The 26,385-nt window shown below is 35.9% G+C and overlaps 1 protein-coding gene and 1 long non-coding RNA gene across 5 annotated transcripts in view; one reads left to right on the top strand and one right to left on the bottom strand.

The window, feature by feature from the left end:
* Positions 1–26,385, top strand: part of KLHL5 (kelch like family member 5) — a 91,002-nt gene that overhangs the window by 21,390 nt on the left and 43,227 nt on the right. For all 3 annotated transcript variants that reach the window (XM_008993471.5, XM_054253430.2, XM_008993470.5), the window contains 3 exons: positions 11,244–11,426; positions 22,319–22,455; positions 23,490–23,686. In XM_008993471.5, the coding sequence (XP_008991719.1) occupies positions 11,284–11,426; positions 22,319–22,455; positions 23,490–23,686 (477 nt within the window). In that variant the 5' untranslated portion in view covers positions 11,244–11,283. The remainder of the gene's footprint in view (positions 1–11,243; positions 11,427–22,318; positions 22,456–23,489; positions 23,687–26,385) is intronic.
* The window catches only part of LOC144581826 (uncharacterized), a 119,923-nt gene continuing 98,548 nt past the window's right edge, over positions 5,011–26,385 (bottom strand). For both annotated transcript variants that reach the window (XR_013533142.1, XR_013533143.1), the window contains 2 exons: positions 22,755–22,900; positions 5,011–5,201 (listed from right to left, as the gene is read on the bottom strand). This is a non-coding gene — a long non-coding RNA (uncharacterized LOC144581826). The remainder of the gene's footprint in view (positions 5,202–22,754; positions 22,901–26,385) is intronic.

The following is a 26,385-nucleotide window of genomic DNA, read 5'->3' as shown; positions in this document are numbered from 1 at the left end:
GTTTTAAGTTTTTAAAGGCACAAATACCTTATCATTTGTCTAATTTAATTACTATATTTTTCTTTTAAAATTTCTGTGCAGCTTTTGATAACACTTCTGATTTGTAAGTTGGTTATTAAAGATGTAGGCACATATGGATTGAGACAAAATGAATTTATATATTTAAGTATCTCTTACTTAAGGATATTTACCACCTTTTTCTCTTCTAACCTTAAGAACTTGTGATAAAAAATATATAGTCTGGTTGTCTGCCACCATTTGCTTAATGGAGAGTGGGGAATATCCGTATGTAGGTAAATAGTGTATTCAATTTAAATTTTTAAAAATTAGTTCACGACTTGACATTATCTTAAGAAAATAGAAGCCACTAATAATTTAATTTGGAGATCAATTGAGCTAATATGGTTTCATTGTTTTATATTTTCTTTGAAGACTTGTTGCCATAAAGAGAACAACTTATATAGTAAAAGATTCATTATTTTTGTGGAGAACCAAAGAGTAAATGTTTCATTTGAAAGTAAATATATCAATAATATTTTAACAAAATTAGAAAAAATAAAACATTCATTTACCAACATAAGTAAATTCACATATAGAACTCTTAACATGTATCTACTACAGGAGAAATTATAATGTGAATACAAAATTTTTATACGTGTATAATCTTGGAAAAATTACACACACATTGGTTACTGTAATTCCTTACAACAAAGGTAGTTTGCATGGCTAATGATTATTTAAGTAAAATTAAGCTATTCTTGAGTATGCATACAGAAATATTTTGGTAGGATATTTATTATGAAAGAAAAATATTGTCCTTTTTTGACTGAGAGATTGCTATGTGCATTCTTAAAAAATTTTAAATTGACATTTTTAATTTATAGGAGATATAAAAATAAAATGATGTTAAAAAAAATCTAAAATAAATGAAGTTGTTTAAAAAAATGCTACTCAAGAAGACTCATCAAAGTAAGACGGATGTAGACAGTTTACACCTTCAGTAACCAAACTATTCCAAAAATAAAATGTACTGCAAGAAAATGTTTTTGATCTTTAGATATGAGGGGAAATATGTCAAAGCAATTTAATATTTCACATGGTTTGAAATTTCAATCTTATTACAAATAAGGAAAAAAAATTCAAGATTTTAGAAATGTCCTTTGTGTGTATATTCTTTTTCTCCATTTTTTCCCTAGATTAAATAGATTTAATTCTTACATCTTCCTTCAGCCCCCTGGCTCTGAGTCTTTGACCTTATCATAAAGATACATTTATTTGCCCTCAGCTTTTTGATTAAGCGAGCAGTCAGACTTCTCTAAGTAGTTGTCCATCTGCTATAAACAAATCAAAGCCTATCACTGTTAATGTCACACTGACATTCATCAACCTTTTTTTTTTTTTTTTTTTTTTGACATGGTGTCTCACTCTGTCACCCAGGCTGGAGTGCAATAGCACAATCTCAGCTCGCTGCAACCTCTGCCTCCCAGGTTCAAGCCTTTCTCCTGCCTTTGTCTCCCAAGTAGCTGGGACTACAGGTATACACCACCACGCCCAGCTAATTTTTGTAGAGATGGGGTTTTACCATGTTGGCCAGGCTGGTCTTGAACTCCTGACCTCATTCTGGCCACCTCAGCCTCCCAAAGTGCTGGGATTACAGGCGTGAGCCACCATGCCCGGCCTTATCAATTTTTTTAATGTAACTTTAGAATAATTCTTTTTCTTATATAATATTTGCAAATAATGAAATATATAGTAAACATTTTGAGCATACTACAGATTGATATCTTAAAATATTAAAGACTTAATTAGGAAATACATGATACACTAATTATTTGTTTTAACTGTCATAATATTTCCATAGATTTCAGAACTTAAACTGAAATTTTGAGTTATTAGAAAAAGGGGAAGACAGCTAAGTGGTTTTACATACTCAGAATCTCATTAGCTATGGTGGATCTGGACAGTTTAAAGCAGGAATTAAGAGGCAGCATATGCTGATCATGTTTTATCAATTGTATTCTAACAAGGAAAAATGTCTGCCTGAGTCTTAGACTTCTGGTAATTTCTATTACCATTCACCTAAGTGATTTAAAAGTTTCTTGCCTTTTAACTTTGATCTTGCCTCTGTAGCCTAGCTACCTTTTCTCTCTGAGAGTCATCCAAGTCATTACTTTGGTATTAAAATACAAACTTAGTCTTCTTATAATATGAGGAATTTTAGATCTTAAGTAACAGAGTTGTCACCTTTTAGGTGAGCAATAGGATCCTAAGTCCTTAATTGAAGATGAATTCATACCAGGGCTAGCAAAATCTATATGGTGGCCCACTGTGTAACCATATTGTAAACATGGTGTATACTTCCCTTGATTTATTGACCTTGACATTATGTAATTTTTGACATATTTTCAACTGGAGGAATTTTATTTCAAATTTCATTTATAAAGTTAGAGCTTAATATCATCAGGCTATTTTTTACTCCTTTTGCATACAATTTTACTGCAGTTTACAAGTACAGACGCTTCCTGACTTAAAATTTTTCACCTTTATGATGACGATAAAGCAACATGTATTCAGTACATTCTGTGACTTGCAATGAGGTACATTCCATTAAATCCACAATATGTTGAAAAAATATAGTAAGTTGAAAGCATATTTTCAATTTTTGATGAGTTTATCCAGATATAACCCCATCATAAGTTGAAGAGCATCTGTGTTAAAAAATAGTCATTGCTGATAGTAAACTGGTGCTTCCTAACTGTGAGGCACTGTTCCAAGCACTTTACTATATTAACTCATTTAGTCTTCACAACAAATTCTTGAGATAGGTTGCTACTATTATCAACTAAACCTAATTCTAATTTTATAGGTGAGTCAAGTGAGGCACAGAAAGGCTAAATAACTTGCTCAAGGTTAGTAAGTAAAATAGCTGCATTTTTAAAAGAGAAACTTTATTTTTTAAGAACCATTTTACATTTACAGGAAAATTACAAAGATGGTACAGTAATTTTCTATATACCGTATACCCAGGGTCCACTGTTATTTATATCTTATGTTAATATGGTGCGTGGGTTACTAGTAATGAACAAGTGGTGTTACCTTATTGTTAACAAAACTCCGTATTTGATTCACATTTCTTTAGTTTCTTACCTAATGTCCTTTTTCAGTTCCAGGATCCTATCTAAGATACCACATTACATTAAATCATTATGTCTCCTTAACCTCCTTTTGGCTATGACAGTTTCTTAGATTTTACTTGCTTCTGATGACCTTGGCAGTTTTGGGAGTACTAATCAGGTTTTTGTAGAATGCCTTACGCAATTGAGATTTGTTTCCCCATAATTAGACTGAGGTTATGGGCTTTGAGGAGGAATACCACAGAGATAAAGTGCCATTTTTATCACATTATATCGAAGATACACACCATTAATCTGACTTATCACTGTTTGTATTGACCTTGATCATTTGGAAATAGTTGCATTTTTTAACTCAATGTTGTAGATTTCATGCTCTTAAAGAACACTGTACTATTAACGTATTGCCTACATACCTCTATGACATTCATTTAGTCACAGTTCAACTGTAGCACATAGCTAATTATTCATTATAACCAGTTTCACCTTCTTTCTCCAGTTAATTCTCTTCTCTTAGTTCTTGAGAATGCCAAACTTTGCTAGGTTACAGGAATAATCTCTTGACTCACCCAGAACTCTTTATTTTTTTTTATTTAAAAAATTTTTTTTATTTTTATTTTTTTGGTGTGATGGAGTCTCATCCAGGCTAGACTGGAATGCAGTGGTGAGGTCTCAGCTCACTGCAATCTCTGCCTCCTGGTTTCAATCGATTCTCTTGCCTCAGCCTCCTGAGTAGCTGGGATTACAGGTGCATATTACCATGCCCAGCTAATTTTTTTGTATTTTTAGAAGAGATGGGGTTTCACTGTGTTGGTCAGGCTGGTCTTGAACTCCTGAGCTCAAATGATATGCCCACCTTGGCCTTTCAAAGTGCTGAAATTTTAAGTGTCAGCCGCCACACCCAGCCCCATAAATTTATCCACAGTCTTCTCACCTGTCTTACTGGCTGCTTGCCTCTCTGTCTTTCCACTGCAAATATCTCAAACTCTTCTATCCCTTGGTCAGTTGATTTGCTGCCCTTCAACTCATCCTGAAGGCATAGGTTCTCCTCCTCTCCCAACGAGAGGTTATCTGCATAATATCATCATTCCTCTTGGGCATTCTCCTTTTTCTTGGTCTTTATGTTGTCTCTGCATCTATTGTTTGATCTGGGCTACTAATTCTGGTTCAGTTTTAAATTAAAATCCTCTAATGTGTTTCCAAAGGTGGCAAAAAAGTTTATATAATTATCTTGTATCTAGAAAGGATAATATTGCATTGTCTCCCCTCTCACATATATGCCCACATCTTATGGGCTCCATTGAGAATATGACATAAGCTATGTAACCTCTCCCCAGAAAACTCTGTGTGTGTGTGTGTGTGTGTGTGTGTGTGTGTGTGTGTTTGTGTGTGTGTGTGTGTAATATATAGGGTTCAGGGAGTTCATGAACCCTCTGAAGGCTATCTGTATGCTGTATCCATCAAAGTTCTTAGTTTTAAGCAACTGAAGTTGACTGGATGATTTAAACAGAAATAGGAAGTTATTGAATCATAATAGTTCCCAGAACTGCTGGGAAAGCTGAAGAATGGGCATATGAAAAGGATAGGTCCTACAGTTATACAATTGACCTTTTAAACTCCAAATTGTTTAAGCGGAAAACCTGTTTTTATGCCATTTATTGCTCACATTTTATTTTACCTGTGTTTCACTTGGAACAAAAGAGTGAGGTTTTAAGTGTTTACAATCAGATATATTAGGCATGAAAACAATGGCCTGTGCACATACACTCCCCTCACAGATAACTAAACTACATAATTTGCTCATTTAACTTTAGGAAGTATATTAGTAAGGCATAGGCTAAAATGATATAACAAACAGATTCAGAAACACAGTGGCTTAAATTAGATTGAAGTTTATTTCTCTATTACCTCACAGGTGGGCAAGTGGCCCAGGGCAGATAGATAGCTCTGCTTCATGATTCAGAGACCCAGATTGCTGTTATATTGTTTCTTCATTCTGTAGGATGTTATCCTTTCTGCATGACTGAAGCTTACTCAGCTGTCCCTCAGCATTCCAACCTGTAGGAAGGACTGAAGAGAGGAAAGGGAAGACATTAAGCAAGTGACACAAGTTGCATGTATCAGTTCTGCATATATTCATTGGTCACATAGCCACAATTAGTTACAAAGGAGGCTCAGAGATAGACTCACCCTGGGTAGCCATGTCTCTAGCTAAAAGTCATTTATTGTGGTAGATAAGAATTGATCTGGGGTTATAATCAACAGAGTGCAGGAAGTGAATTAAGCTGAATAGAACCCTTCAGAGTTCTTTGGATCTCATTTTTAAGTGAAATTTTCCCTATTACATTATATATATATATATATATATATATATATATATATATAAATTTTTTTCTTGCCATAGAGCCATAAGAAAATAGAGATAAGTAAAAATGAAAAAAGTAAAAATCAAAAAACCCAGCCACCTCAAAATACTGTTAATTTGGGGAAATGCCCTTCTGGTATATTTTCTATACATTAATAATATGTTTTTAAAATAAAAATCTCAGTCTTATTGGTCATACTCTTTTGTAGCCTGCTTTTTTTGCCCTAATATAATTTTTTAAGTTAGGACTCTTGTTTACAAATGACAGAAGCCCAAATCAAACTGACTTAAGCAAAAACTAGAGATTTTTGGTTCACATAAATAAAAAGTCCAAAAGTACAGTCTAGTTTTAGACATTGTTGGACCCAAATGATCAAATAATACCAATAATCTATTTTTCTCCATTTCTAAATTCTGTTTTCCTTTTTGATGGCATTATCTCAGGTAGTCTTTCAGTGTGGTAGTGAAAAGGTCATTAACTGCTCTCCAAGTTTACTTTTTGTCAGCTTAGCAAGCTCAGTGGAAAGAAAGTGACATTTTTCCAAGAGTGTGATCAAACATCATGAAATTGACTTTGATTGGTCTTGTTTGGGTCATGTGCCCACCTGAACCAATTGTTATTGCCAGGAGATATGATACTCTTATTGGCCAGGCCTTATTGGCTTCTATATCTCTGACCATTTAGACTGAGGCAGGGGAATATGTGGTTTCTCAAAAAGTAGAGATGGGTTTTATTACTGTAAGAAGGAGTTCTGGATAGGCAAAAATAATGTCCACTAAAAACTCTCCAGGCCATTAAATATTCTATATCTTTTCAAATGGCTCCATCATTCTTCCATGTATGGATTGTCCTTTTGTTTTTTAAACCAGCATTCTGGTTTTTTTAAATGTATTGTTTCCAATATTTTTCTATTAGAAACAACCTGTGATAAATCCTCCCTGTAGCTAGGTCTCTGTACATATTGATGATTCTTTCCTTTGGACAAAAATCCCAAGGATGTTCTCATTTAAGGGTTTTGATTTGTATTCTCAAAGTCATTTCAGGAAGATTTCTATTTTAATTCTCACCAGCATTGTATTAAAAATGTCCATTCGCCCTTCCATTTCATACTGGTTATTATTTAAGAAAATTGGATTATTATAAACAGCATTTAACTCTCTTCACAACAGATACTCTGGCACTATCCCAGAGGAAAAATACCCTATAAATTTCCAAATCAAAATACATTTCTGTTGAGGAGGGAAAGGATGAAGACATCCATTTTCCTTAGCTCTTACTATTTCTCTTTATACAGCTGCCTTGTTTCCCTCCTTAGAGAGGACCACTTCCATAAAGGGGCATTTCTAACTCTTCTTCTTCCTCACCCATCTAAATGTCAAGACATATTTCAACTCTCGCCTACTACTTGTTGACTTTCTAAACACTAGCCCATACTGATCTTCCCCTTTTCTGTATTCCAAGAGCAATTACATTCCAATTAAAGATGCACGGTAATGGTTAAAAATAGGTATTAAAACTATATTTTACCTTTTAAATTTCTATTTTTATCTGTATATAATATAAAAATTATACAATGGTATCCGTATCTTTTATAAATTAGTAAATACATATTTGGGCACATTCTTAAAAGTATACTGACAAAGGATATGTATCAAATTTAGAGACTGCTAGCTTATACTTAGCAACTTGTAGTCTTGAAAGTAAAAGATGCCAAAAGAGTCATAATACAGTAAGCACACTTTTGCAAAAACATGAGTTCTGAATGCCACAAACTAGGAGTAAATCACTTACCTAGAGAGTGAGGCAAACATTTAGTTTCCAAACAGCTTTTTTCCCTACTTATAATCATAGACAGTATAACTTTTATAAATTAATTTTTAAAACTTCTTTTGAAAAAATTATTCCATTAAGAAATTCTAGGGTAAATTCTGGCAATAAAAGTAGAGATCTAAATAGTTTATAATAAAAAGGTGGATTGGTCGTGGTGTATATTGTGTGAGCACATGTACATGTAAGCACATGTAAAATCGGGGGAATTACAAGAGTTAGAGTTGCTATTTCACTTTTTCCAGTTTATGAAGCTTGACTCTACAAATTCCAAGTCCCTTCACTAGGGAATAATATCTTTCTTAGCATCCCTGCAGTTTCTAATGGGTGCAATGATGCACATTAGTAGTTGCTCTGTGAATATTTGGTGACTTGTTTCTATTTGATACTTGCCTCTTTTCTATGTTTAGGCATTTTTCTGACTTTAAATTTTATTGCCTACTGCAGAGAGAGACATAAGCTACAAATTAAATGTTTCTGTGTAGACTAGAAATATTCAACAATGTATTCATTACAGTGAAAGTCTAATATAAAAGATTTGAATTATGTAATTTTTTGAAATATGATTTATTATCTTAGTGTTATATAAATAAAACTAAGCAGAGATGTTAGATATATTTCCTCTGTTGTTATGTAAAAGATCAAATGGAAATCAGAGAGAAATATATTTTAAATGCTTCAGGAATGGCCCATACCCAGATGTTTGTGTGGTGCGTTAGGATGTCTACTGGGTTTGCTAAAAGCCATTTTAAATAAGAAGTATGAAATTTAGTTATAAAAATTGATAATCTCAGGGATCATTTTTTTAAAAAACCATCCTAACAACATTATGTAAAGACAAAAGACTGTCATTATAGGCCTTCCATTGGCCACTGAAAAGCAGGGTTCTACTAACAGTAGCTTACCTCAAGTGTGTGCTTACTTAGTACTAGGGCTGTGCATGTATTATATCATTTAATAATCTTCTCTTGAGGGAGCCCCTAAAAGATAGTACTGTGTCTTACTTATTTCTTTTTTACTGTTGAAGAAAGCCTTAGAGAAGTTAAATAACTTGTCCAGAATTATACATAGTGAGTGATAGAGTGAGAGTTGAACCCAGGTCTATAGGATTTAGACCAGAACTGCACAATGGAACTTTCAGCATTGAGGAAATGTTCCATTCCGTATCTGTACTGTCCAGTTTGGTAGCCACTAGCCCCAAGAGACTATTAAACACTTGAAATATGACTAGTCCAACTAAATAGCTGAATTTAAATTTTTTATTTAAATTAAAATAGCCTCATAGGGCTAGTGGCTACTGTATTGACAGCACAGCTCTAGAAACTTCCTAAATGTGCTTAATCGCTCACCAGTATCTCCTTAATTCTCTTTGCCTATTACATGCTAAACAAAAGATGTAATAGGAAAAAGAAAGTAAGGAAGTGTTACCAGAGGTGCTTACCTCAGGGTGGGAAGTGCCAAAGAGAGACTTGGGTCAGCATGCAGCACAAAGTTACAATTAGGAGGAACAAGTTCTGGATTTCATACAAGAAGGTGACTATGGTTAATAATGTATATCCCTCACCACAAAGAAATGATAAATATTAGAGGTGATTAATTTGCTAATTAGCTTCCCAAGCAGGTTACAACATATACATGTATTAAAACATTACATTGTACCCTATAAATACATATACTTGTTATTTGTTAATATATTGAAAATAAAGTTATTTTTAAACTATGATGTTCAAATCTGGCTTCAGACCTAGTGAATCAGTCTCAGGGAATGAGGCCTTGAACACTGAAACTGAAATGTTCCCTGGGTTATCGTGACTTGTTTCAGCATGTGAACCAAAATACCCTGAAAGTTATTGACAAGAAAATTATTCACCGGGAATATGCCAACATCAGAAGTAGCCTATAATAACAGTGATGATGGTATTACAAAGTTCTTTTATTCTTTCCAAACAACGTTGATTAGCAACTCTCATAGATGATGGCAATTCACACTCGAGAAATATTCAACTAATTTATTTGTTTAATCATTACTTATTATTTGATATGAAGCAAAAGAAATGTGATACAAAGAAAGAAGTACTTGATTTATTTACTTGTTCTTGAATTTATGGCTTATAAAAATTAGTTATTATAATTTTCTCCCCTCCTTAGTCACTAATGCTCTTATAATCATTTGTCAATATTTTAACAGTATAAAACTTCATTGAAAAATATTTTAAATCTTCAAATAATTCATCAAAACCACCATTATTTTTTTTGCTTATGTTATAGTGCCTCTTAAATTTTAAAATGATTTATAATTCTCATTTGTTTGTATAAACAATATATTATTACATACGAATCAACCTATTTTTATAATGATGTTAAATGTGAGTATTACTTGACTTGGATTTTCCAAGTTATTTAATCAGTAATATTCATAGTGTACAACACATCCTTTCTAGATAATGTACATTTGACTTCTGTTGTCATTATTAACAATTATCCTCCAAGAGCATTTATCTGGTGCCCATGTTTGTATGGTACTGAAAATAAATGGGACTGGGAGGATTTAGGAAGGAATATTTATCAGTTAAGGCATTGTTAACTTCTAAAACAGATAAATCTTGGTTCAATGTGAGTGTTCTTGCTTGAGTGATCTTTTATGTATTTTACTTCTTTGTCTAAGTCTTCAGTCCTCTCCATGCAACCTGTGGATAGAGAAAGAAAATATGGAAAAGCCATACCTTTTCTTAGCCACTTTAAGGTGAACTGTATGCTGTAACAGTTCATTTCCATAAGACCACACCTATTTGCTAGAGAGGCTGAGAAATGCAGTCTAGCTATATTCTCAGGGGCAAAAAAAGGGATATTTTGGTGAACACGTAACAGTCTCTGTCATAGCCCTGTCTCTGCTATGAATGAACTCTGACTCTTGGCAAGGAACTTAATCTCCTTGGCTTCAGTTCCCTTTACTTTAAAAGTAAGAGATCTGATGCCTTTTTCTTTTTTGTTTGGGTTATTAGGTATATGAACAAGATTCTTTTAAGATATAGTGGGGCTTGATTCAACAAAGCATTTGTCACAACCATAATATCCTTAAAAGAAGATCTGATGAGAAATGAGAGCTAAGTTATGGCACAGTCAGTGGTTTTATAGTTAATCGCATGACCAGCCGACTTTGATTACTTAAGTGATCCTGGAGAGGAGAACTGGTGGTGAGGGTGGGGAGGAAAGTGTACTCAGGATTTCATTCTTAGTCCTCATCTTTTCACTTTTTCACAATTTTTATCAGTAAATCATATGAAAACAAACATAGAATTCATACTCTTCAAATTATAATTTAGAAATTTCAAATAATTTTTTTAGATAGCCATATTAGGCTATCAAATTGCTTTAGCCTATAATATAAGTTATAGATTACCTGGGCATTTGAGGACTGGACACAGAACCAAAAGAATTATTTATAACACTGTTTTTATGACAGTATATTTTTTAATGAACTGTGGTACATAACCCATTTTTAAGTAAAGGATGACTTGAACTTGTATCTCCAAAATAATTTAATTGCCTTTCTGCCTTCAAAAATGGGAATGATCTCTTACATCCTTAAATTAGGAGATACAGTTATCAATATGAATATAGCTTAGCTCTTTTTCAGTAGAGACATAGGCTTTAACAGAGAAAAGACCTCACAAAAAGATACTACAAAGTAGTGTATAGCAATTAATTAACAGTTTACATTCACTCACAGTATTTATAAGAAACATATGACTTGAGGCATCATAGATTTTAAGAGACGAAAACAATGAATGATTATACATTAACATTGATAGGTACCATTGATTTCTTCTATTACATTTAAAGGCTTTCACGGGACTTAATAGGAAAGATATTTAAATGTGACAGTGATATTTCAAAATGTGTGTTTTTTTCTTTTCAGGACTTCTAATAGTAGTCAGACATTATCATCCTGTCATACTATGGAGCCATGTTCATCAGATGAATTTTTCCAAGCCCTTAATCATGCCGAGCAAACATTTAAAAAAATGGAAAACTATTTGAGACATAAACAGTTGTGCGATGTAATTTTAGTTGCTGGTGATCGCAGAATTCCAGCTCACAGGTAAATTGTTTTCTATATTTCTGTATGTGTGAAATATTTCCTTGATAATTTGGTTATGTATATTGAGGTAACCTACTTCAATTGACTATTATGTTTTTGGGAAGGGGTGTAGTTCATGGAATTTCCACCAGGAAAATAGTTCAAATGAAATTATTACATATTTGGTGATCCTCAAAGGGTCATTTTCCTGCTATAAAAACACAATAACAAAACATACTGGCCTCAGATAGGTTGGTATTGTTTTGTATAGACTTCAGCTGCTAGAAGAAGCTTTTATGCCATATTCTACCTATTAAATACTTACAGTAAACTCAATGGAAATTAAAGCTTGTGGATATTTAGAAGAAGAAAAGCTGGTGAATTGGAGTAGCACAAAGTCTTAAGAGTTTTTACAATAGCCACATCTATCCCAACTTCTGTTGGCTGATTTCTAAGAAGTGTGAAAAGCAGTGCTAGGGAAAACAACGCCTTTACTACAAATTACATATTATTTCTTGAAGTAAGAAAATAAAAGAGCTGTTTATTAAAGAATAATTCATTTTCATATAATTCTGTATTGATTTGTTCATTGTTAATCACAACCATGATTTTCAAAGGTTTTGTTTCTTTTTTTTTTTATGCCCTTCAAAACTAATTAACACTCTGTCCCAAAGATTTTTTTTTTAACCTTCTAAAGTGAGATAACATCAAAAAAAGCCTTCTAGATATTGGCTTAGGCAAAGACTTCATGACCAAAAACCCAAAAGCAAATGTAACAAAAACAAAGATAAGTAGATGGGACTTAATTAAACTAAAAAGCTTCTGCACAGCAAAAGAAAGAATGTGAGTTAACAGACAACCCACAGAGTGAGAGAAAATCTTCACAATCTGTACATCTGAGAAAGAACTAATAATCCAGAATCTACAAAAAAAAACCTCAAATCAGCAAAAAAAAAAAAAAAAAATCTCATCACAAAGTAGGTTACCGACATGAATAGACAGTTCGTGAAAGAAGATATACAAATAGCCAACAAGCATATAAAAAAGTGTTTAACATCACTAATTATCAGGGAGATGCAAATCAGAACCATAGTGCCTTACTTTTGCAAGAATGGCCACAATCATAAAATCAAAAAATAATGTTGGCATAGATATTGGTGAAAAGGGAACACTTTTACACTGTTGGCAGGAATGTAAACTAGTACAAACACTACATGTGTGGCGATTCCTTAAGGAACTAAATGTTAAAAGAAAAAACTAAAAGTAGATCTACCATTTGATCCAGTAATCCCACACTACTAGCTATCAATTACATACTCAGAGGGAAAAAGTCATTATATGAAAAAGATACTTGCACACACATGTTTATAGCAGCACAATTAGAAATTGCAGCCCAAATGCCCATCAATCAACTGGATAAAGAAAATGTGGTGTATACATGTATGGTGGAATACCAGTCAGTCATAAGAAGGAACAGAATAACAGGATTCTCAGCAACCTGGATGGAACTGGAGACTTGTTTTAAGTGAAGTAACTCAATAATAGAAAACCAAACATCACATGTTCTCACTCATAAGTGGGAGCTAAGGTATGAGGATGCAAAGGCATAAGAATGATACAATGGGCTGGGTGTGGTGGCTCAGGACCTGTAATCCCAGCACTTTGGAAGGCTGAGGTGGGTGGATCACTTGAGGCCAGGAATTTGAGACCAGCCTGGCCAACATGGCAAAGGTCTGTCTCTTCTAAAAATAAAAAAACTAGTCAGGCGTGGTGGCGTGAACCTGTAATCCCAGCCACTGGGAGGCTGAGTCTTGAGTATTGCTTGATCCTGGGATGCAGAGGTTGCAGTGAGCTAAGATTATGCCACTGTACTCCAGCCTGGGCGATAGAGTGAGACTCTGTCTCCCAAAACAAACAAGCAAAAAGAATGATACAGTGGACTTTGGGGACTTGGGGTAAGGGATGGGAGGGGAGTAAGGGATAAAAGACTACACGTTGGGTACAGTGTACACTGCTTGGGGGATGGGTGCATCAAAATCTCAGAAATTATCTCTAAAGAACTTATTCATGTAACAAAACACCACCCATTCTCCAAAAACCTGTTAAAATTAAAAAGAAATTTTAACTTCTAAAGTGGAAATAAAATCATTAGGAAGAATTGGCTTGGTCTTACAGTTTTTAAGTGACTCAGTTAGCATACATTTATTGAGATATTGCTGTATACTATGACAGAAAGTCCAGCTTATGAACATGGGTTTGTTAGAAAAGCTATTTCAACCTCAATTTCATAGAGGCACCTCAACTTCTATATTTCCAAAACTGAACTGATTACCTTACCTGCCATGCTTGTGTGAGCCATGAACATCTCACCTCGATGACTGTTGCAAAAGCCTCCTAACTGATCCTCCCTTCCTCCACTTTTTGCCCCTACATTCTATTTTAACATAGCTACCTGAGTGATCCTTTAAAGTGGAACTCAGATTCAGTCATTTCTTTGATGAAATCGTTCATTGACTCTTCATGTCACTGAGTGTGAAGACAAAGTACATGTAATGGCGTACATGATCCAGCCTCCTGTTACCTCTCTAGTATTCTGTCCTATTGGTCTCTTTCTTGTTCATTCAGCATCAGCCACATAGAACCTCTTGTACTTCCTTATGTGTGCCAGGCATGCTGCTCCTGCCTTTGGACTTTTGCACTATTTCTTCTGCCTGAAGGCGCTGTTTCCAGATACCTGCATAACCAAATCCTAAACCACCTTCAAATCTTTGCCCATGTTATCTTCTAGTGAAACGACCTATTTAAACTCACCACACTTTCCCCATTTGCCTTTACCCTACTTTTTTCCCCTTAGCGTTTATCACCTTTTAATATACTATAGAATTTACTTCTACTAATCATTGTCTCCCTACCCTCTAAATGTAAGACTCCATAAGAGAAGGGATCTTTTGTCTTATTTTGTACCCTGATGTGTCTGTCATCTCAGGTATTTAGAACAGTACCAATTGGACACACAGTAGTTACTGGACACACCTAAGTGTTTGCTCATTAAATGAATGAATAAATAAATAGGCAATTTTTGGAAGGAGCAACCTGAATGGCCAATAAACATTTGAAAAACCTCACTAGCAATCAGATAAATGAAAATTGAAACAACGAGATACCATTTAACACCTCATAGATGGCCCAAAATTTTAACATCTGACAATATTACGGGGAAAATGTTAGTCTTATACAATGCTGATGGGGTCTAAATTGGTATCTTATTCTGGCAATCTTATGACTCAGCAGTGCCACTCATGGGGAGGGAAGAAAATGGAATTCGGAGGGACCCAACAATTAGCTCTCTCATAATTTTTATTTTAAAAATGAAAAAATTTAAAATCGAATCAAGTGTGCTGACCTGGAAATATCTTCAAGACATTATCCAGTGAAAAAATGCCTGTTTCAGAAATACAGCCAGGTTCCATGACTCATACCTGTAATCCCTGCACTCTAGGAGGTCCAGGTGGGCTGATCACTTAAGGCCAGGAGTTTGAGATCAACCTGGCCATCATGGCAAAACCCCATCTCTGCTAAAAACAAAAAAATTAGCTGGATGCGGTGGACACATCTGTAATTTCAGCTACTCTGGAGGCTGAGGCAAGAGAATTGCTTGAACCCGGGAAGCAGAGGTTGCAGTGAGCCAAGATCACAGCATGGCACTACAGCCTGGGAGACAGAGTGAATAAATTAAATTAAAAAAAAAATATGTATCATTTAAAATGTATTATATATGACTATCAAAAACTTGAGTATAGCTAATATATTTTATAATTATATTATAAAAATATCGTTATTATAACACATTTTAAACAAAATATAGACTAAGATAATAATAGAATATTGGCTGGGCATGGTGGCTCATGCCTGTAATCCCAGCACTTCGGGAGGCAGAGATGGGCAGATCACCTGAGGTCAGGAGTTTGAGACCAGCCTGGCCCACATGGTGAAACCCCATCTCTACTAATCATATAAAAATTAGCCAAGCGTGGTGGTGCATACCTGTAAATCCCAGCTACTCTGGAGGGTATGCCAGGAGAATTACTTGAACGCGGGAGGCAGATGTTGTAGTGAGCTGAGGTTGCACCACTGCAGTCCAGCCTGGGCAGCAGTGTGAGACTCGGTCTCCAAAAAATAAATAAGTAAATAAAAAGAATATTATAAAAATTTAAAACTTGCTAGCAAAAATCATTTTCAAATGTCTACCATATAGTCACTTCTTCTATAATTAATTTTTTTTAAAGGCTTAGGTTATTTTTAAAAATGATATATTTTTATTGCATTTTAAATTCTGGGGTACATGTAAAGAACATGCAGGACTGTTGCATAGGTACATACATGGCAATGTGGTTTTCTGCCTCCATCCTTATCACCTATATCTGGCATTTCTCCCCATGTCATCCCTCCCCAACTCCCTACCCCCCACTGTCCCTCCCCTAGTCCCCTCCAACAGACCTCAGTATGTGATGCTTCCCTCTCTGTGTCCATATATTCTCATTGTTCAACACCTGCCTATGAGTGAGAACATGCGGTATTTGATTAACTGTTCTTGTGTCAGTTTGCTGAGAATGATGGTTTCCAGGTTCATCCATGTTCCTACAAAGGACATGACCTCATTGTTTTTTATGGCTGCATAGTATTCCAAGGTGTATATGTGCCACATTTTCCCTGTCCAGTCTATCATCAATGGGCATTTGGATTGGTTCCAAGTCTGCTATTGTAAACAGTGCTGCAATGAACATACATGTGCATGTGTCCTTATAGTAGAACAATTTATAATCCTTTGGATATATACCCAGTAATGGGATTGCTGGGTCAAATGAAATTTCTATTTCTAGGTCCTTGAGGAAGCGCCACACTGTCTTCCATAATGGTTGAACTAATTTACATTCCCACCAACAGTGTAAAAGTGTTCCTACTTCTCCACATTCTCTCCTGCGTCTATTATCTCCAGATTTTTTAATGATCGCCATTCTAACTGGTGTGAGATGGTATCTCAATGTAGTTTTGATTTGCATTTTTCTAATGACCATTAATGATGAGCATTTTTTCATATGTTTGTTGGCCTCATATGTCTCCTTTTGAAAAGTGTCTGTTCATATCCTTTGCGCACCTTTGAATGGGTTTGTTTGTTTTTTTTCTTGTAAATCTGTTTTAGTTAGTTCTTTGTAGATTTTGGATATAAGTCCTTTTTCAGATGGGTAGATTGCAAAAATTTTTTCACATTCTGTTGGTTGCTGGTTCACTCTAATGATTGTTTCTTTTGCTGTGCAGAAGGTCTGGAGTTTAATTCGATCCCATTTGTCTATTTTGGCTTTTGTTGCCAATGCTTTTGGTGTTTTAGTCATAAAGTCCTTGCCTATGCCTATGTCCTGAATGGTTTTGCCTAGGTTTTCTTCTAGGGTTTTTATGGTGTTAGGTCTTATGTTTAAGTCTTTAATCCATCTGAAGTTAATTTTAATGTAAGATGTCAGGAAGGGGTCCAGTTTCTGCTTTCTGCACATGGCTAGCCAGTTTTCCCAACACCATTTATTAAACAAGGAATGCTTTCCCCATTGCTTGTTTTTGTCAGGTTTGTCAAAGATCAGATGGTTGTGTGGTGTTGCCTCTGAGGCCTCTGTTCTGTTCCATTGGTCTGAATTTCTGTTTTGGTACCAGTACCATGCTGTTTTGATTACTGTAGCCTTGTAGTATAGTTTGAAGTCAGGTAGCATGATGCCTCCAGTTTTGTTCTTTTTGCTTAGAATTGACTCAGCTATGCAGGCTCTCTTTTGGTTCCATATGACGTTTAAGGTGGTTTTTTCCAGTTCTGTGAAGAAGGTCATTGGTATCTTGATGGGGATAGCGTTGAATCTATAAATTACTTTGGGCAGTATGGCTATTTTCAGGATATTGATTCTTCCTAACCATGAGCATGGAGTGATTCTCCATCTGTTTTTGTCCTCTCTTATTTCATTGAGAGCAGTGGTTTGTAGTTCTCCTTGAAGAGGTCCTTTACATTCTTTGTTAGTTGTATTCCTAGGTATTTTATTCTCTTTGTAGCAGTTGAGAATGGCAGTTCATTCTTGATTTGGCTCTCTTTCAGTCTGTTATTGGTGTATAGGAATGCTTGTGATTTTTGCACATTGATTTTGTATCCTGAGACTGCTGAAGTTGCTTATCAGTTTCAGGAGATTTGGGGCTGAGATGATAGGGTCTTCTAAATATGCAATCATGTTGTCTGCAAATAGAGACCATTTGACTTCCTCCTTTCCTAATTGAATACCCTTTATTTCTTTTTCTTGCCTGATTGCTCTGGCCAGAACTTCCAATACTATATTGAATAGGAGTGGTGAGAGAGGGCATCCTTGTCTAGCGCCAGATTTCATAGGGAATGCTTCCAATTTTTGCCCATTCAGTATGATAATTGGCTATGAGTTTGTTGTAAATAGCTTTTATTATTTTGAGATATGTTCCACTGATACCTAGGTTATTGAGAGTTTTTAGCAAATGGGCTGTTGAATTTTGTTGAAGGCTTTCTCTGCATCTATTGAGATAATCATGTCGTTTTTGTCTTTGGTTCTGTTTATGTGGTGAATTACATTTATAAACTTGCATGTGTTGAACCAGCCTTGCATCCCTGGGATGAAGCCCACTTGATCTTGATGGATAAGCTTTTTGATGAGCTGTTGCAATTGGTTTGCCAGTATTTTATTGAAGATTTTTCATCTGTGTTCACCATGGATATTGGCCTGAAGTTTTCTTTTCTTGTTGCATCTCTGCTGGGTTTTGGTATCAGGATGATGTTGGTCTCAAAATGATTTGGGGAGGATTCCCTCTTTGTATTGTTTGGAATAGTTTCAGAAGGAGAGGTACCAGCTCCTCTTTGTATGTCTGGTAGAATTTAGCTGTGAACCCATCTGGACCTGGGCCTTTTTTGGTTGGTAAGCTATTAATTGCTGCCTCAACTTCAGCCCTTGTTATTTGCCTATTCAGGGTTTTGACTTCTTACTGGTTTGGGCTTGGAGGGTGTAAGTATCCAGGAATTTATCCCTTTCTTCCAGGTTTACTGGTTTATGTGCATATCATTGTTTGTAGTAATCTCTTATGGGGGTTTGCATTTCTGTGGAATCTGTGGTGATATCCCCTCTATCGTTTTTTATTGCATCTATTTGATTATTGTCTCTTTTCTTTTTTAATAATCTGGCTAGCAGTCTATTTTGTTGATCTTTTCAAAAAACCAGCTCCTGGATTTATTGATTTTTTTGAAGGTCTTTTTGTGTCTCTGTCTCCTTCAGTTCTGCTCTGATCTTAGTTACTTCTTGTCTTTTGCTAGCTTTTGAGTTTTTTTGATCTTACTTCTCTAGCCCTTTTAATTTTGATGATAGGGTGTCAAATTTAGATCTTTTCTTGCTTCTCATGTGGGCATTTATTGCTATAAATTTTCCTCTAGATACTGCTTTAAATGTGTCCCAGAGATTCTGGTACATTGTGTCTTTGTTCTTGTTGGTTTTGAAGAACATCTTTATGTCTGCCTTTATTTCACTGTTTATCCAGTCAACATTCAAGAGCCTGTTGTTCAGTTTCCATGAAGTTGTGCGGTTCTGAGTGAGTTTCTGAATTCTGAGTTCTGATTTGATTGCACTGTGGTCTGAGAGACTGTTTGTTATGATTTCCATTCTTTTGCATTTGCTGAGGAGTGATTACTTCCAATTATGTGGTCAGTTTTAGAGTAGGTGTGATGTGGTGCTGGGAAGTATGTATATTCTGTGGATTTGGGGTGGAGAGTTCTGTAAATGTCTATTAGGTTTGCTTGGTCCAGGTCTGAGTTCAGGTCCCAGATATCCTTATTAATTTTCTGTCTTGTTGATCTAATATTGACAGTGCAGTGTTAAAGTCTCCCACTATTATTATGTGGGAGTCTAAGTTTCTTTGTAGGTTATTAAGAACTTGCTTTATGTATCTGGGTGCTCCTGTATTGGGTGTGTATATAATTAGGATTGTTAGCTCTTCTGGTTGCATTGATCCTTTTACCATTATGTAATGCCCTTATTTGTCTCTTTTGATCTTTGTTGGTTTAAAGTCTGTTTTATCAGAGACTAGGATTGCAACTTTGGCTTTTTTTTGCTCCCCATTTGCTTGGTAGATCTTCCTCCATCCCTTTATTTTGAGCCTATGTGTATCCTTGCATGTGAGATGGGTTTCCTGGATACAGCACCCCAATGGGTTTTGACTTTTTATCCAAAATGCCAGTCTGTGTCTTGATTGGGCATTTAGCTTATTGACATTTAAGGTTAATGTTGTTATGTGTGAATTTGCTCCTGCCATTTTGAAGCTAGCTGGTTGGTTTTGCCCATTAGTTGACACAGTTTCTTCATTGTGTCAATGCTCTTTATACCATTTGGTGCGATTTTGGAGTGGCTGGTACTGGTTGTTCCTTTCTATGTTTAGTGCTTCTTTCAGGAGATCTTGTAAGGCAGGCCTGGTGGTGATGAAATCTCTGAGCAATCGCTTGTTCATAAGGGATTTTATTTCTCCTTTGTTTATGAAGCTTAGTTTGGCTGGATATGAAATTCTAGGTTGAAAGTTCTTTACTGAAAAATCTCTTCTGGCTTGTAGGGTTTCTACTGAATCATCCTGTGAGTCTGATGGGCTTCCCTTTGTGGGTAACCCAACCTTTCTCTCTGGCTGCCCTTAGCATTTTTTCCTTCATTTCAACCCTGGTGTATCTGACGATTATGTGCCTTGGGGTTGCTTTTCTTGAGGAATATCTTTGTGGTGGTCTCTATATTTCCTGGACTTGAATGTTGGCCTGACTTGCTAGGTTGGGGAAGTTCTCCTGGTTAATATTCTGAAGAGTGTTTTCCAGCTTGGATTCATTCTCTCTGTCACACTTAGGTACACCTATCAAATGTAGATTAGGTCTTTTCACATAATCCCATATTTCCTGGAGGCTTTGTTCATTTCTTTTTTTTCTCTAATCTTGCCTTCTCATTTTATTTCATTGAGTTGATCTTCAATCTCTGATATCCTTTCTTCTGCTTGGTCAGTTCAGCTATCGAAACTTGTATATGCTTCGCAGAGTTCTCATGCTGGGTTTTTCAGCTCCATCAATTCATTTATATTCCTCTCTAAGCTGTTTATTCTCGTTAGCATTTCGTCAAACCTGTTTTCAAGGTTCTTAGTTTCTTTGCATTGGGTTAGAACATGATCTGTTAGCTCAGAGAAGTTTGTTATTATCCACCTTCTGAAGCCTGTTTTGGTCCATTCGTCAGACTCATTCTCCATCCAGCTTTGTTCCCTTGCTGATGAGGAGTTGTGATCCCTTGGAGGAGGAGAGTCATTCTGGTTTTGGGTATTTTCATCCTTTTTGCACTGGTTTCTTCCCATCTTTTTGGATTTATCTACATGTGGTCTTTGTGGTTGATGACTTTCAGATGGGGTCTCTGAGTGGACATCCTTTTTGTTGCTTATGAAGTTATTTCTTTCTGTTTCTTAGTCTTCCTTCTTACAGTCAGGCCCCTCTCCTGTAGGACTGCTGGAGGTCCACTCCAGACCCTGCTTGCCTGGGGATCACCTGCAGCGGCTTCAGAAGAGTAAGGGTTGCTGCCAGTTTCTTCTTCTGTTATCTTTGTCCAGGAAGGATACCTGCCAGATGTCAGCCTGAGCTCTCCTTTATAAGGTGTCTCTTTGGATATACAGGAATTGGGGAGCTGCTTGAGGAGACAGTCTGCCCCTTATAGGAGCTCAGGTGCTGAGCTGTGAGCTCCATTGTTCTGTTCAGAGCTCCTGGGCAGGTAGGTTTAAGTCTGCTGCAGTGGAACTCATAAACTCCTTTTTTTTCCCAGGTGCTCTGTCCTGGGTAGGTGGGGCTTTATTTATAAGTTCCTATCATTCTGCTGCCTTTTTTCAGAGATGCCCTGCCCAGTAAGGAGGTAGCCTAGTCACAGTCTGCCAGCAGAAGTATTGCTGAGCTGCCATGGGCTCTGCCCAGCTGATGTGTGAACTTCCCTGTAGTTTTGTTTATAGGGGTGTAGTTAGAACTGCCTCGGTAATGGTGGTCTGCCTCAGTAATGGCGGACTGCCTCGGTAATGGCGGACTGCCTCGGTAATGGCGGACTGCCTTAGTAGTGGCAGATTGCCTGGGTAATGGCAGATGCCCTTCCCCCCACAGAGCTGGAGCATCCTGGGTCCAGGTGTGCTTGCTGAAACTGTCAATCCAGAGCATTTCAGATTGCTGGTCTTTGTGTGGGTGGGACCAGCCAAGCCAGATCACCTGACTCTCTGTTTCAGCCCCCTTTTTTTCAGTTGAACAGGTGACTGTCTCCCAGTTCCAGTTGCCAGTTGAAATGGTGCCTGGATTTGTGTGAGTTTTTGTGCGGAGACCTGCTGCACTGGCTGAAACAGCCATGCTGGAGACTTGTGGCGCTTTTCCGCTCTGGAATCTCCTGGTCTGTAGGCAGTAAAAATTCGTTTGGAAATGTGACGATTACTCATCCTCTGCGTTTTTGCTGGGAACTGCAATCCAGAGCTGTTCCTATTCAGCCATCTTGGATCCTCCCCTCCCCGCCACCCACAAACAATAACTTTTACATTTTTTTCTTTATATAGTTGATTTGATGTTATGGGCTTGTAGCTTGTTTTCTGGATGTTATAAAGCATTATTTGAGTAGTAAGCTGGTAAAGCATTCACCTCAGCAGATAGTTTGGTAATGATAATTTATTATTCAAAGGAAGGAAGTAGAGCATAAAGCAATTTGTCAAGCTTAAAATGCATTTCCTAGTACCATGCCCTCTGAGTAACAAACAAAAAAGAAGCAGCAGCAGCATTTATTAATGAACATCAACTTGAATGTGGTCATTGATTTTTTTTTTTCCTAATGTGTTCTCAGATTGGTGCTCTCCTCTGTCTCAGACTATTTTGCTGCCATGTTTACTAATGATGTCAGGGAAGCGAGACAAGAAGAAATAAAAATGGAAGGTGTAGAACCGAATTCATTGTGGTCCTTGATACAGTATGCTTATACAGGTAACAAGTCTGAAAATGTAAATTAAAACCTCTTAGATTGATGTTGTATTATTAGATTTTGGATTTCTGCCTTTAAAAAGCATGCCATTGCTAACAGTTAATTCTTTACTGTCATCACTACCTTTTGTATTTAACCTGGTGATAAATTAAAATCTCCATATTACAACCTTTAAAATGGTTATCATAATTCAGCTTTTGAATGTCCCTTTAAAGTGCTAACATAAAGATTAATGAATTATGTAGTGTCAAATTTTTGCATTTAAAATTTGAGAGTTGGCTAGGTATAGTGTCTTACTTACCCTTGTAAATCACAGCACTTCGGAAAGCCAAGGTGGGATGGATGATTACTTGAGTTCAGATCGCTTGAGCCGAGGTGGGATGGATGATGCTGCAGTGAGCCATTGGTTACACCACAGCACTCCGGCCTGGGCAGTAGAACAAGACCCTGTCTCAAAAAAAAAAAAAAATTGAGAGTTAGACAGGTATATTGTAGAATGTAAGTTACTAACTAATGCATAATTTTAAAATTCTGAAAATAGGCCAGGTGTGGTGGCTCACGCCTATAATCCCAACACTTTGGGAAGCTGAGGGGGATGGATCATGAGGTCAGGAGTTCAAGACCAGTCTAGCCAATATGGTGAAACCCCAACTCTACTGAAAATATAAAAATTAGCTGGGCATGGTAGTGCATACCTGTAATCCCAGCTACTCGGGAGGCTGAGGCAGGAGAATCACTTGAACCCAGGAAGTGGAAATTACAGTGAGCTGAGACTGTGCCACTGCACTCTAGTCTGGGCAACAGAGCAAGACTCCGTCTCAAAAAAAAAAAATTTCTGAAAATAAGCCATTAGTTTTTATTTTAGTAGATGTCTCAAACAGCTTTAGGCCTTTTCTTTTTGGAATGTCGTAAATCATGTAGGTCTGTAATATATGTAATGAGTTCTTATATGAAACCATTACTGTTAACATCAGTTATTTTATAAAATAAGGTTAATGTAGTTCCATAGCTAATGGGATTTCTTTTTATCATTAAGGCCGCCTTGAATTAAAAGAAGATAATATTGAGTCCCTGTTATCTACAGCTTGCCTTCTTCAGCTTTCGCAGGTTGTAGAAGCATGCTGTAAGTTTTTAATGAAACAACTTCATCCATCCAACTGTCTTGGAATTCGTTCTTTTGCTGATGCTCAAGGTTGTACAGATTTGCATAAAGTGGCTCACAATTATACTATGGTATGTATTTTTTGAAGGTGAGAAGGCCTATCCTGCATATGCATATTTCTTATTGTTGCAGGCTTATCTACATGTTGCTGTTTTCCCATGGCTCTGCCACGTGTCTTGAGACTGAGCTTCATTGCCTAGTGTGTCATATTTTCATTGAGTTATAATGGGAAAGCACCAAGTAATACTTCTCCTGGGCATATGAATCAAGCCCTAAGTAATTACAGTCACTGGGAAGTGGAACAGTGGCCTAGGACTGTTTCATTAAGATTTTCAGATTTGCTGCTTTTTAAAACAGAACTCTCCCCAAACATTTTACTTTGCTGCACATGGATGAAATTCTTCAGGATTGTTCACATATTCATTGATATTGAAATTGGTGGCGGAGGTTGCAACATATTGGTAGAGGACAAATGAGAGGCTTTTTATTAAGGATAAATCTGACTATGTATAAACTATTTACAGCCATGTAGAATGATGTTTTTATTCATTATAGCAAATTATATGCTCAATAAATCATAGAGGAGGTTCTGATTTAGTAGCCTGAAGGATAATAAAATGAAATAATCTGTACCACCAACCCCCATGACGCAAGTATATCTGTATAACAAACCTTCACATGTACCCCTGAATAAAAGTTAAAAAATGGATGGACCTAGGATAGTAAGAAAATAAGGGCATGTTGAGCGCATAGGGTTAGAACCAGCCTCTGTGGTCTTAGCAGTAGAGGGGTACAAGCAAGGGAGGGTGTGTGGATTTTTAAGGAATTATCATGTTGCCACACTGTAGCAGTTAGTTCTTCCTGGGCAATGACTGAAGACTGTTGCTTTAAATGTTTCAGTTTAGGGCAATACAGTTTCTAAGAGAAGGAAAAATGTAAACATTCACATACATGTATATAGTTATGGATATCACTAGTTTTGTCAACATTTAGAAAATGTATTTTGCCTACCCCCTCCTCCATCATTCCATTGAGAGATTGAGAATGCTTTAGGAATCTTTCATTAGAGAAATAGATATTTGGAAAAATTCTAAGAATAGATATTTACAAACTATTGGGAAGATCAATTCTGTCTACTTCATGGGCTTGGTGTGAGGATTAGATGTTCTGATTAACACTCAGAACATTGATTGGCATATCATATATCCAGTCAGTGTGTCTCATTCCATTGTTGTCATGATCATTATATAGATTTCCTCTATCCAACACAGTAAGAATTTATGGGAGGGAACAAAAACACTCACAAAACCACAGCCTTTATAACTGGTTTTCCTCCCTGTGGTGTAATCATTTCTCAGGAATATTTCTTGTTTATGATAGTCACAGAGCCTCAACTGGTAAAATAAAGAGATTGTACAACAGGACAATAATATATAGCCCTAGCATGCTATTAGGTTGACATTTAAAAAATTAAGTCCATTGAAATGCTTTTTTTCCCTTAGTCTTTTATCATTCTTTGTAGATTCTCATTTTAACCATACACCTGCAATTTTAACTACTTTTTTGAATGAGATGAATATAAAGTTAGATTTTTTTCTTTATAATCAGTTTATAATTTGAATAATTATCTTTTTTCTGGGAAGGAATTTTATTCAGGTGAAACCATTTGTATGCATTTAGGTCACTCCTGTTGTTTACAGTAGAGGCATGATTGCTGCTTTAACACTTACACAGAAATTAAATTTAAATTAGCTGGATGTTTTTAAAGCTATTTTCGTAGTCAATTAGTTGTGGTAGATTTTTTTTCTCAAGGCCATTATTTAACATTATTCAGTTTCAACAGAGACATGAAATTGAATTCTAATAACAATAAGTAATTTAGAGGCAGATTGCCTGATTTGAATTGTTGCTATGGGAACCAAATGAAAATGTATAGCAAAATTCAATCTTCAATTTAAATAAATCTCTCCATAATTTCATTTGCTTAAAAACTATTCTAAAAGGGCACAATGCTAGCAAGTGTTTGGTAGCATGATAGTTGTGTGTATTATAATATGGATTTAAAATATAAAGCATAATACCATGCCAGGGAGTTCAATCAGTGAATGGTGGACTGGGACTGTTCACCGATCCTGTGCGAATACAAGTTGTAAAGGATGAGTCCTCCTCCCCAGGATCCATGAATCTAGAAACCTGTTTTCTCATTCTGCTTGCCACTGAACATGACCTGGAGCAAGTCATTTAGCCTCTAAAAGAGTCTTAAGACTGCTTGTATCATTACAACTATTTAATGTCATTTCGAATTTATGACACAAATATAAACATTTAATTTTAAAACTTAAAATTGTCTTTCTCAATCTAGAAGACTTATAAAAATCATTGAAATCTGTGAAAGTAGCTGCTTCAAAACCAAATTAATACTTTTGAAAAGTACTTTGTGTTTAACTTTGAGTTCAGTAGTATTTCATAAGTTGTAAAAAACTCAGTTTTCACTTAATATAAATTATACTAGAATGGAATGGACATTATTCTGAAATAGATATATCAACAAATAATTCGTTAAGTGAATATTTACATGATAGCCTTCTGTTACTGATGAAATGCAATTAATGTCATTTGAAAGTACAGCATATTTATACTAATGTATAAATCTGTCAATTATATTATATATGTTTAAGGAATTGGAAATATATATTATTATTTCAATTTCTTCAGAAACTCACTTAACATTTTAAGTATCTTTCCATATATGTAGCTACATGAACTTTGC

Source organism: Callithrix jacchus, chromosome 3 (assembly GCF_049354715.1).
Source record: "Callithrix jacchus isolate 240 chromosome 3, calJac240_pri, whole genome shotgun sequence".
NCBI classification, from domain to species: domain Eukaryota; kingdom Metazoa; phylum Chordata; class Mammalia; order Primates; family Cebidae; genus Callithrix; species Callithrix jacchus.
This window is presented reverse-complemented; position numbering and strand designations above follow the sequence as displayed.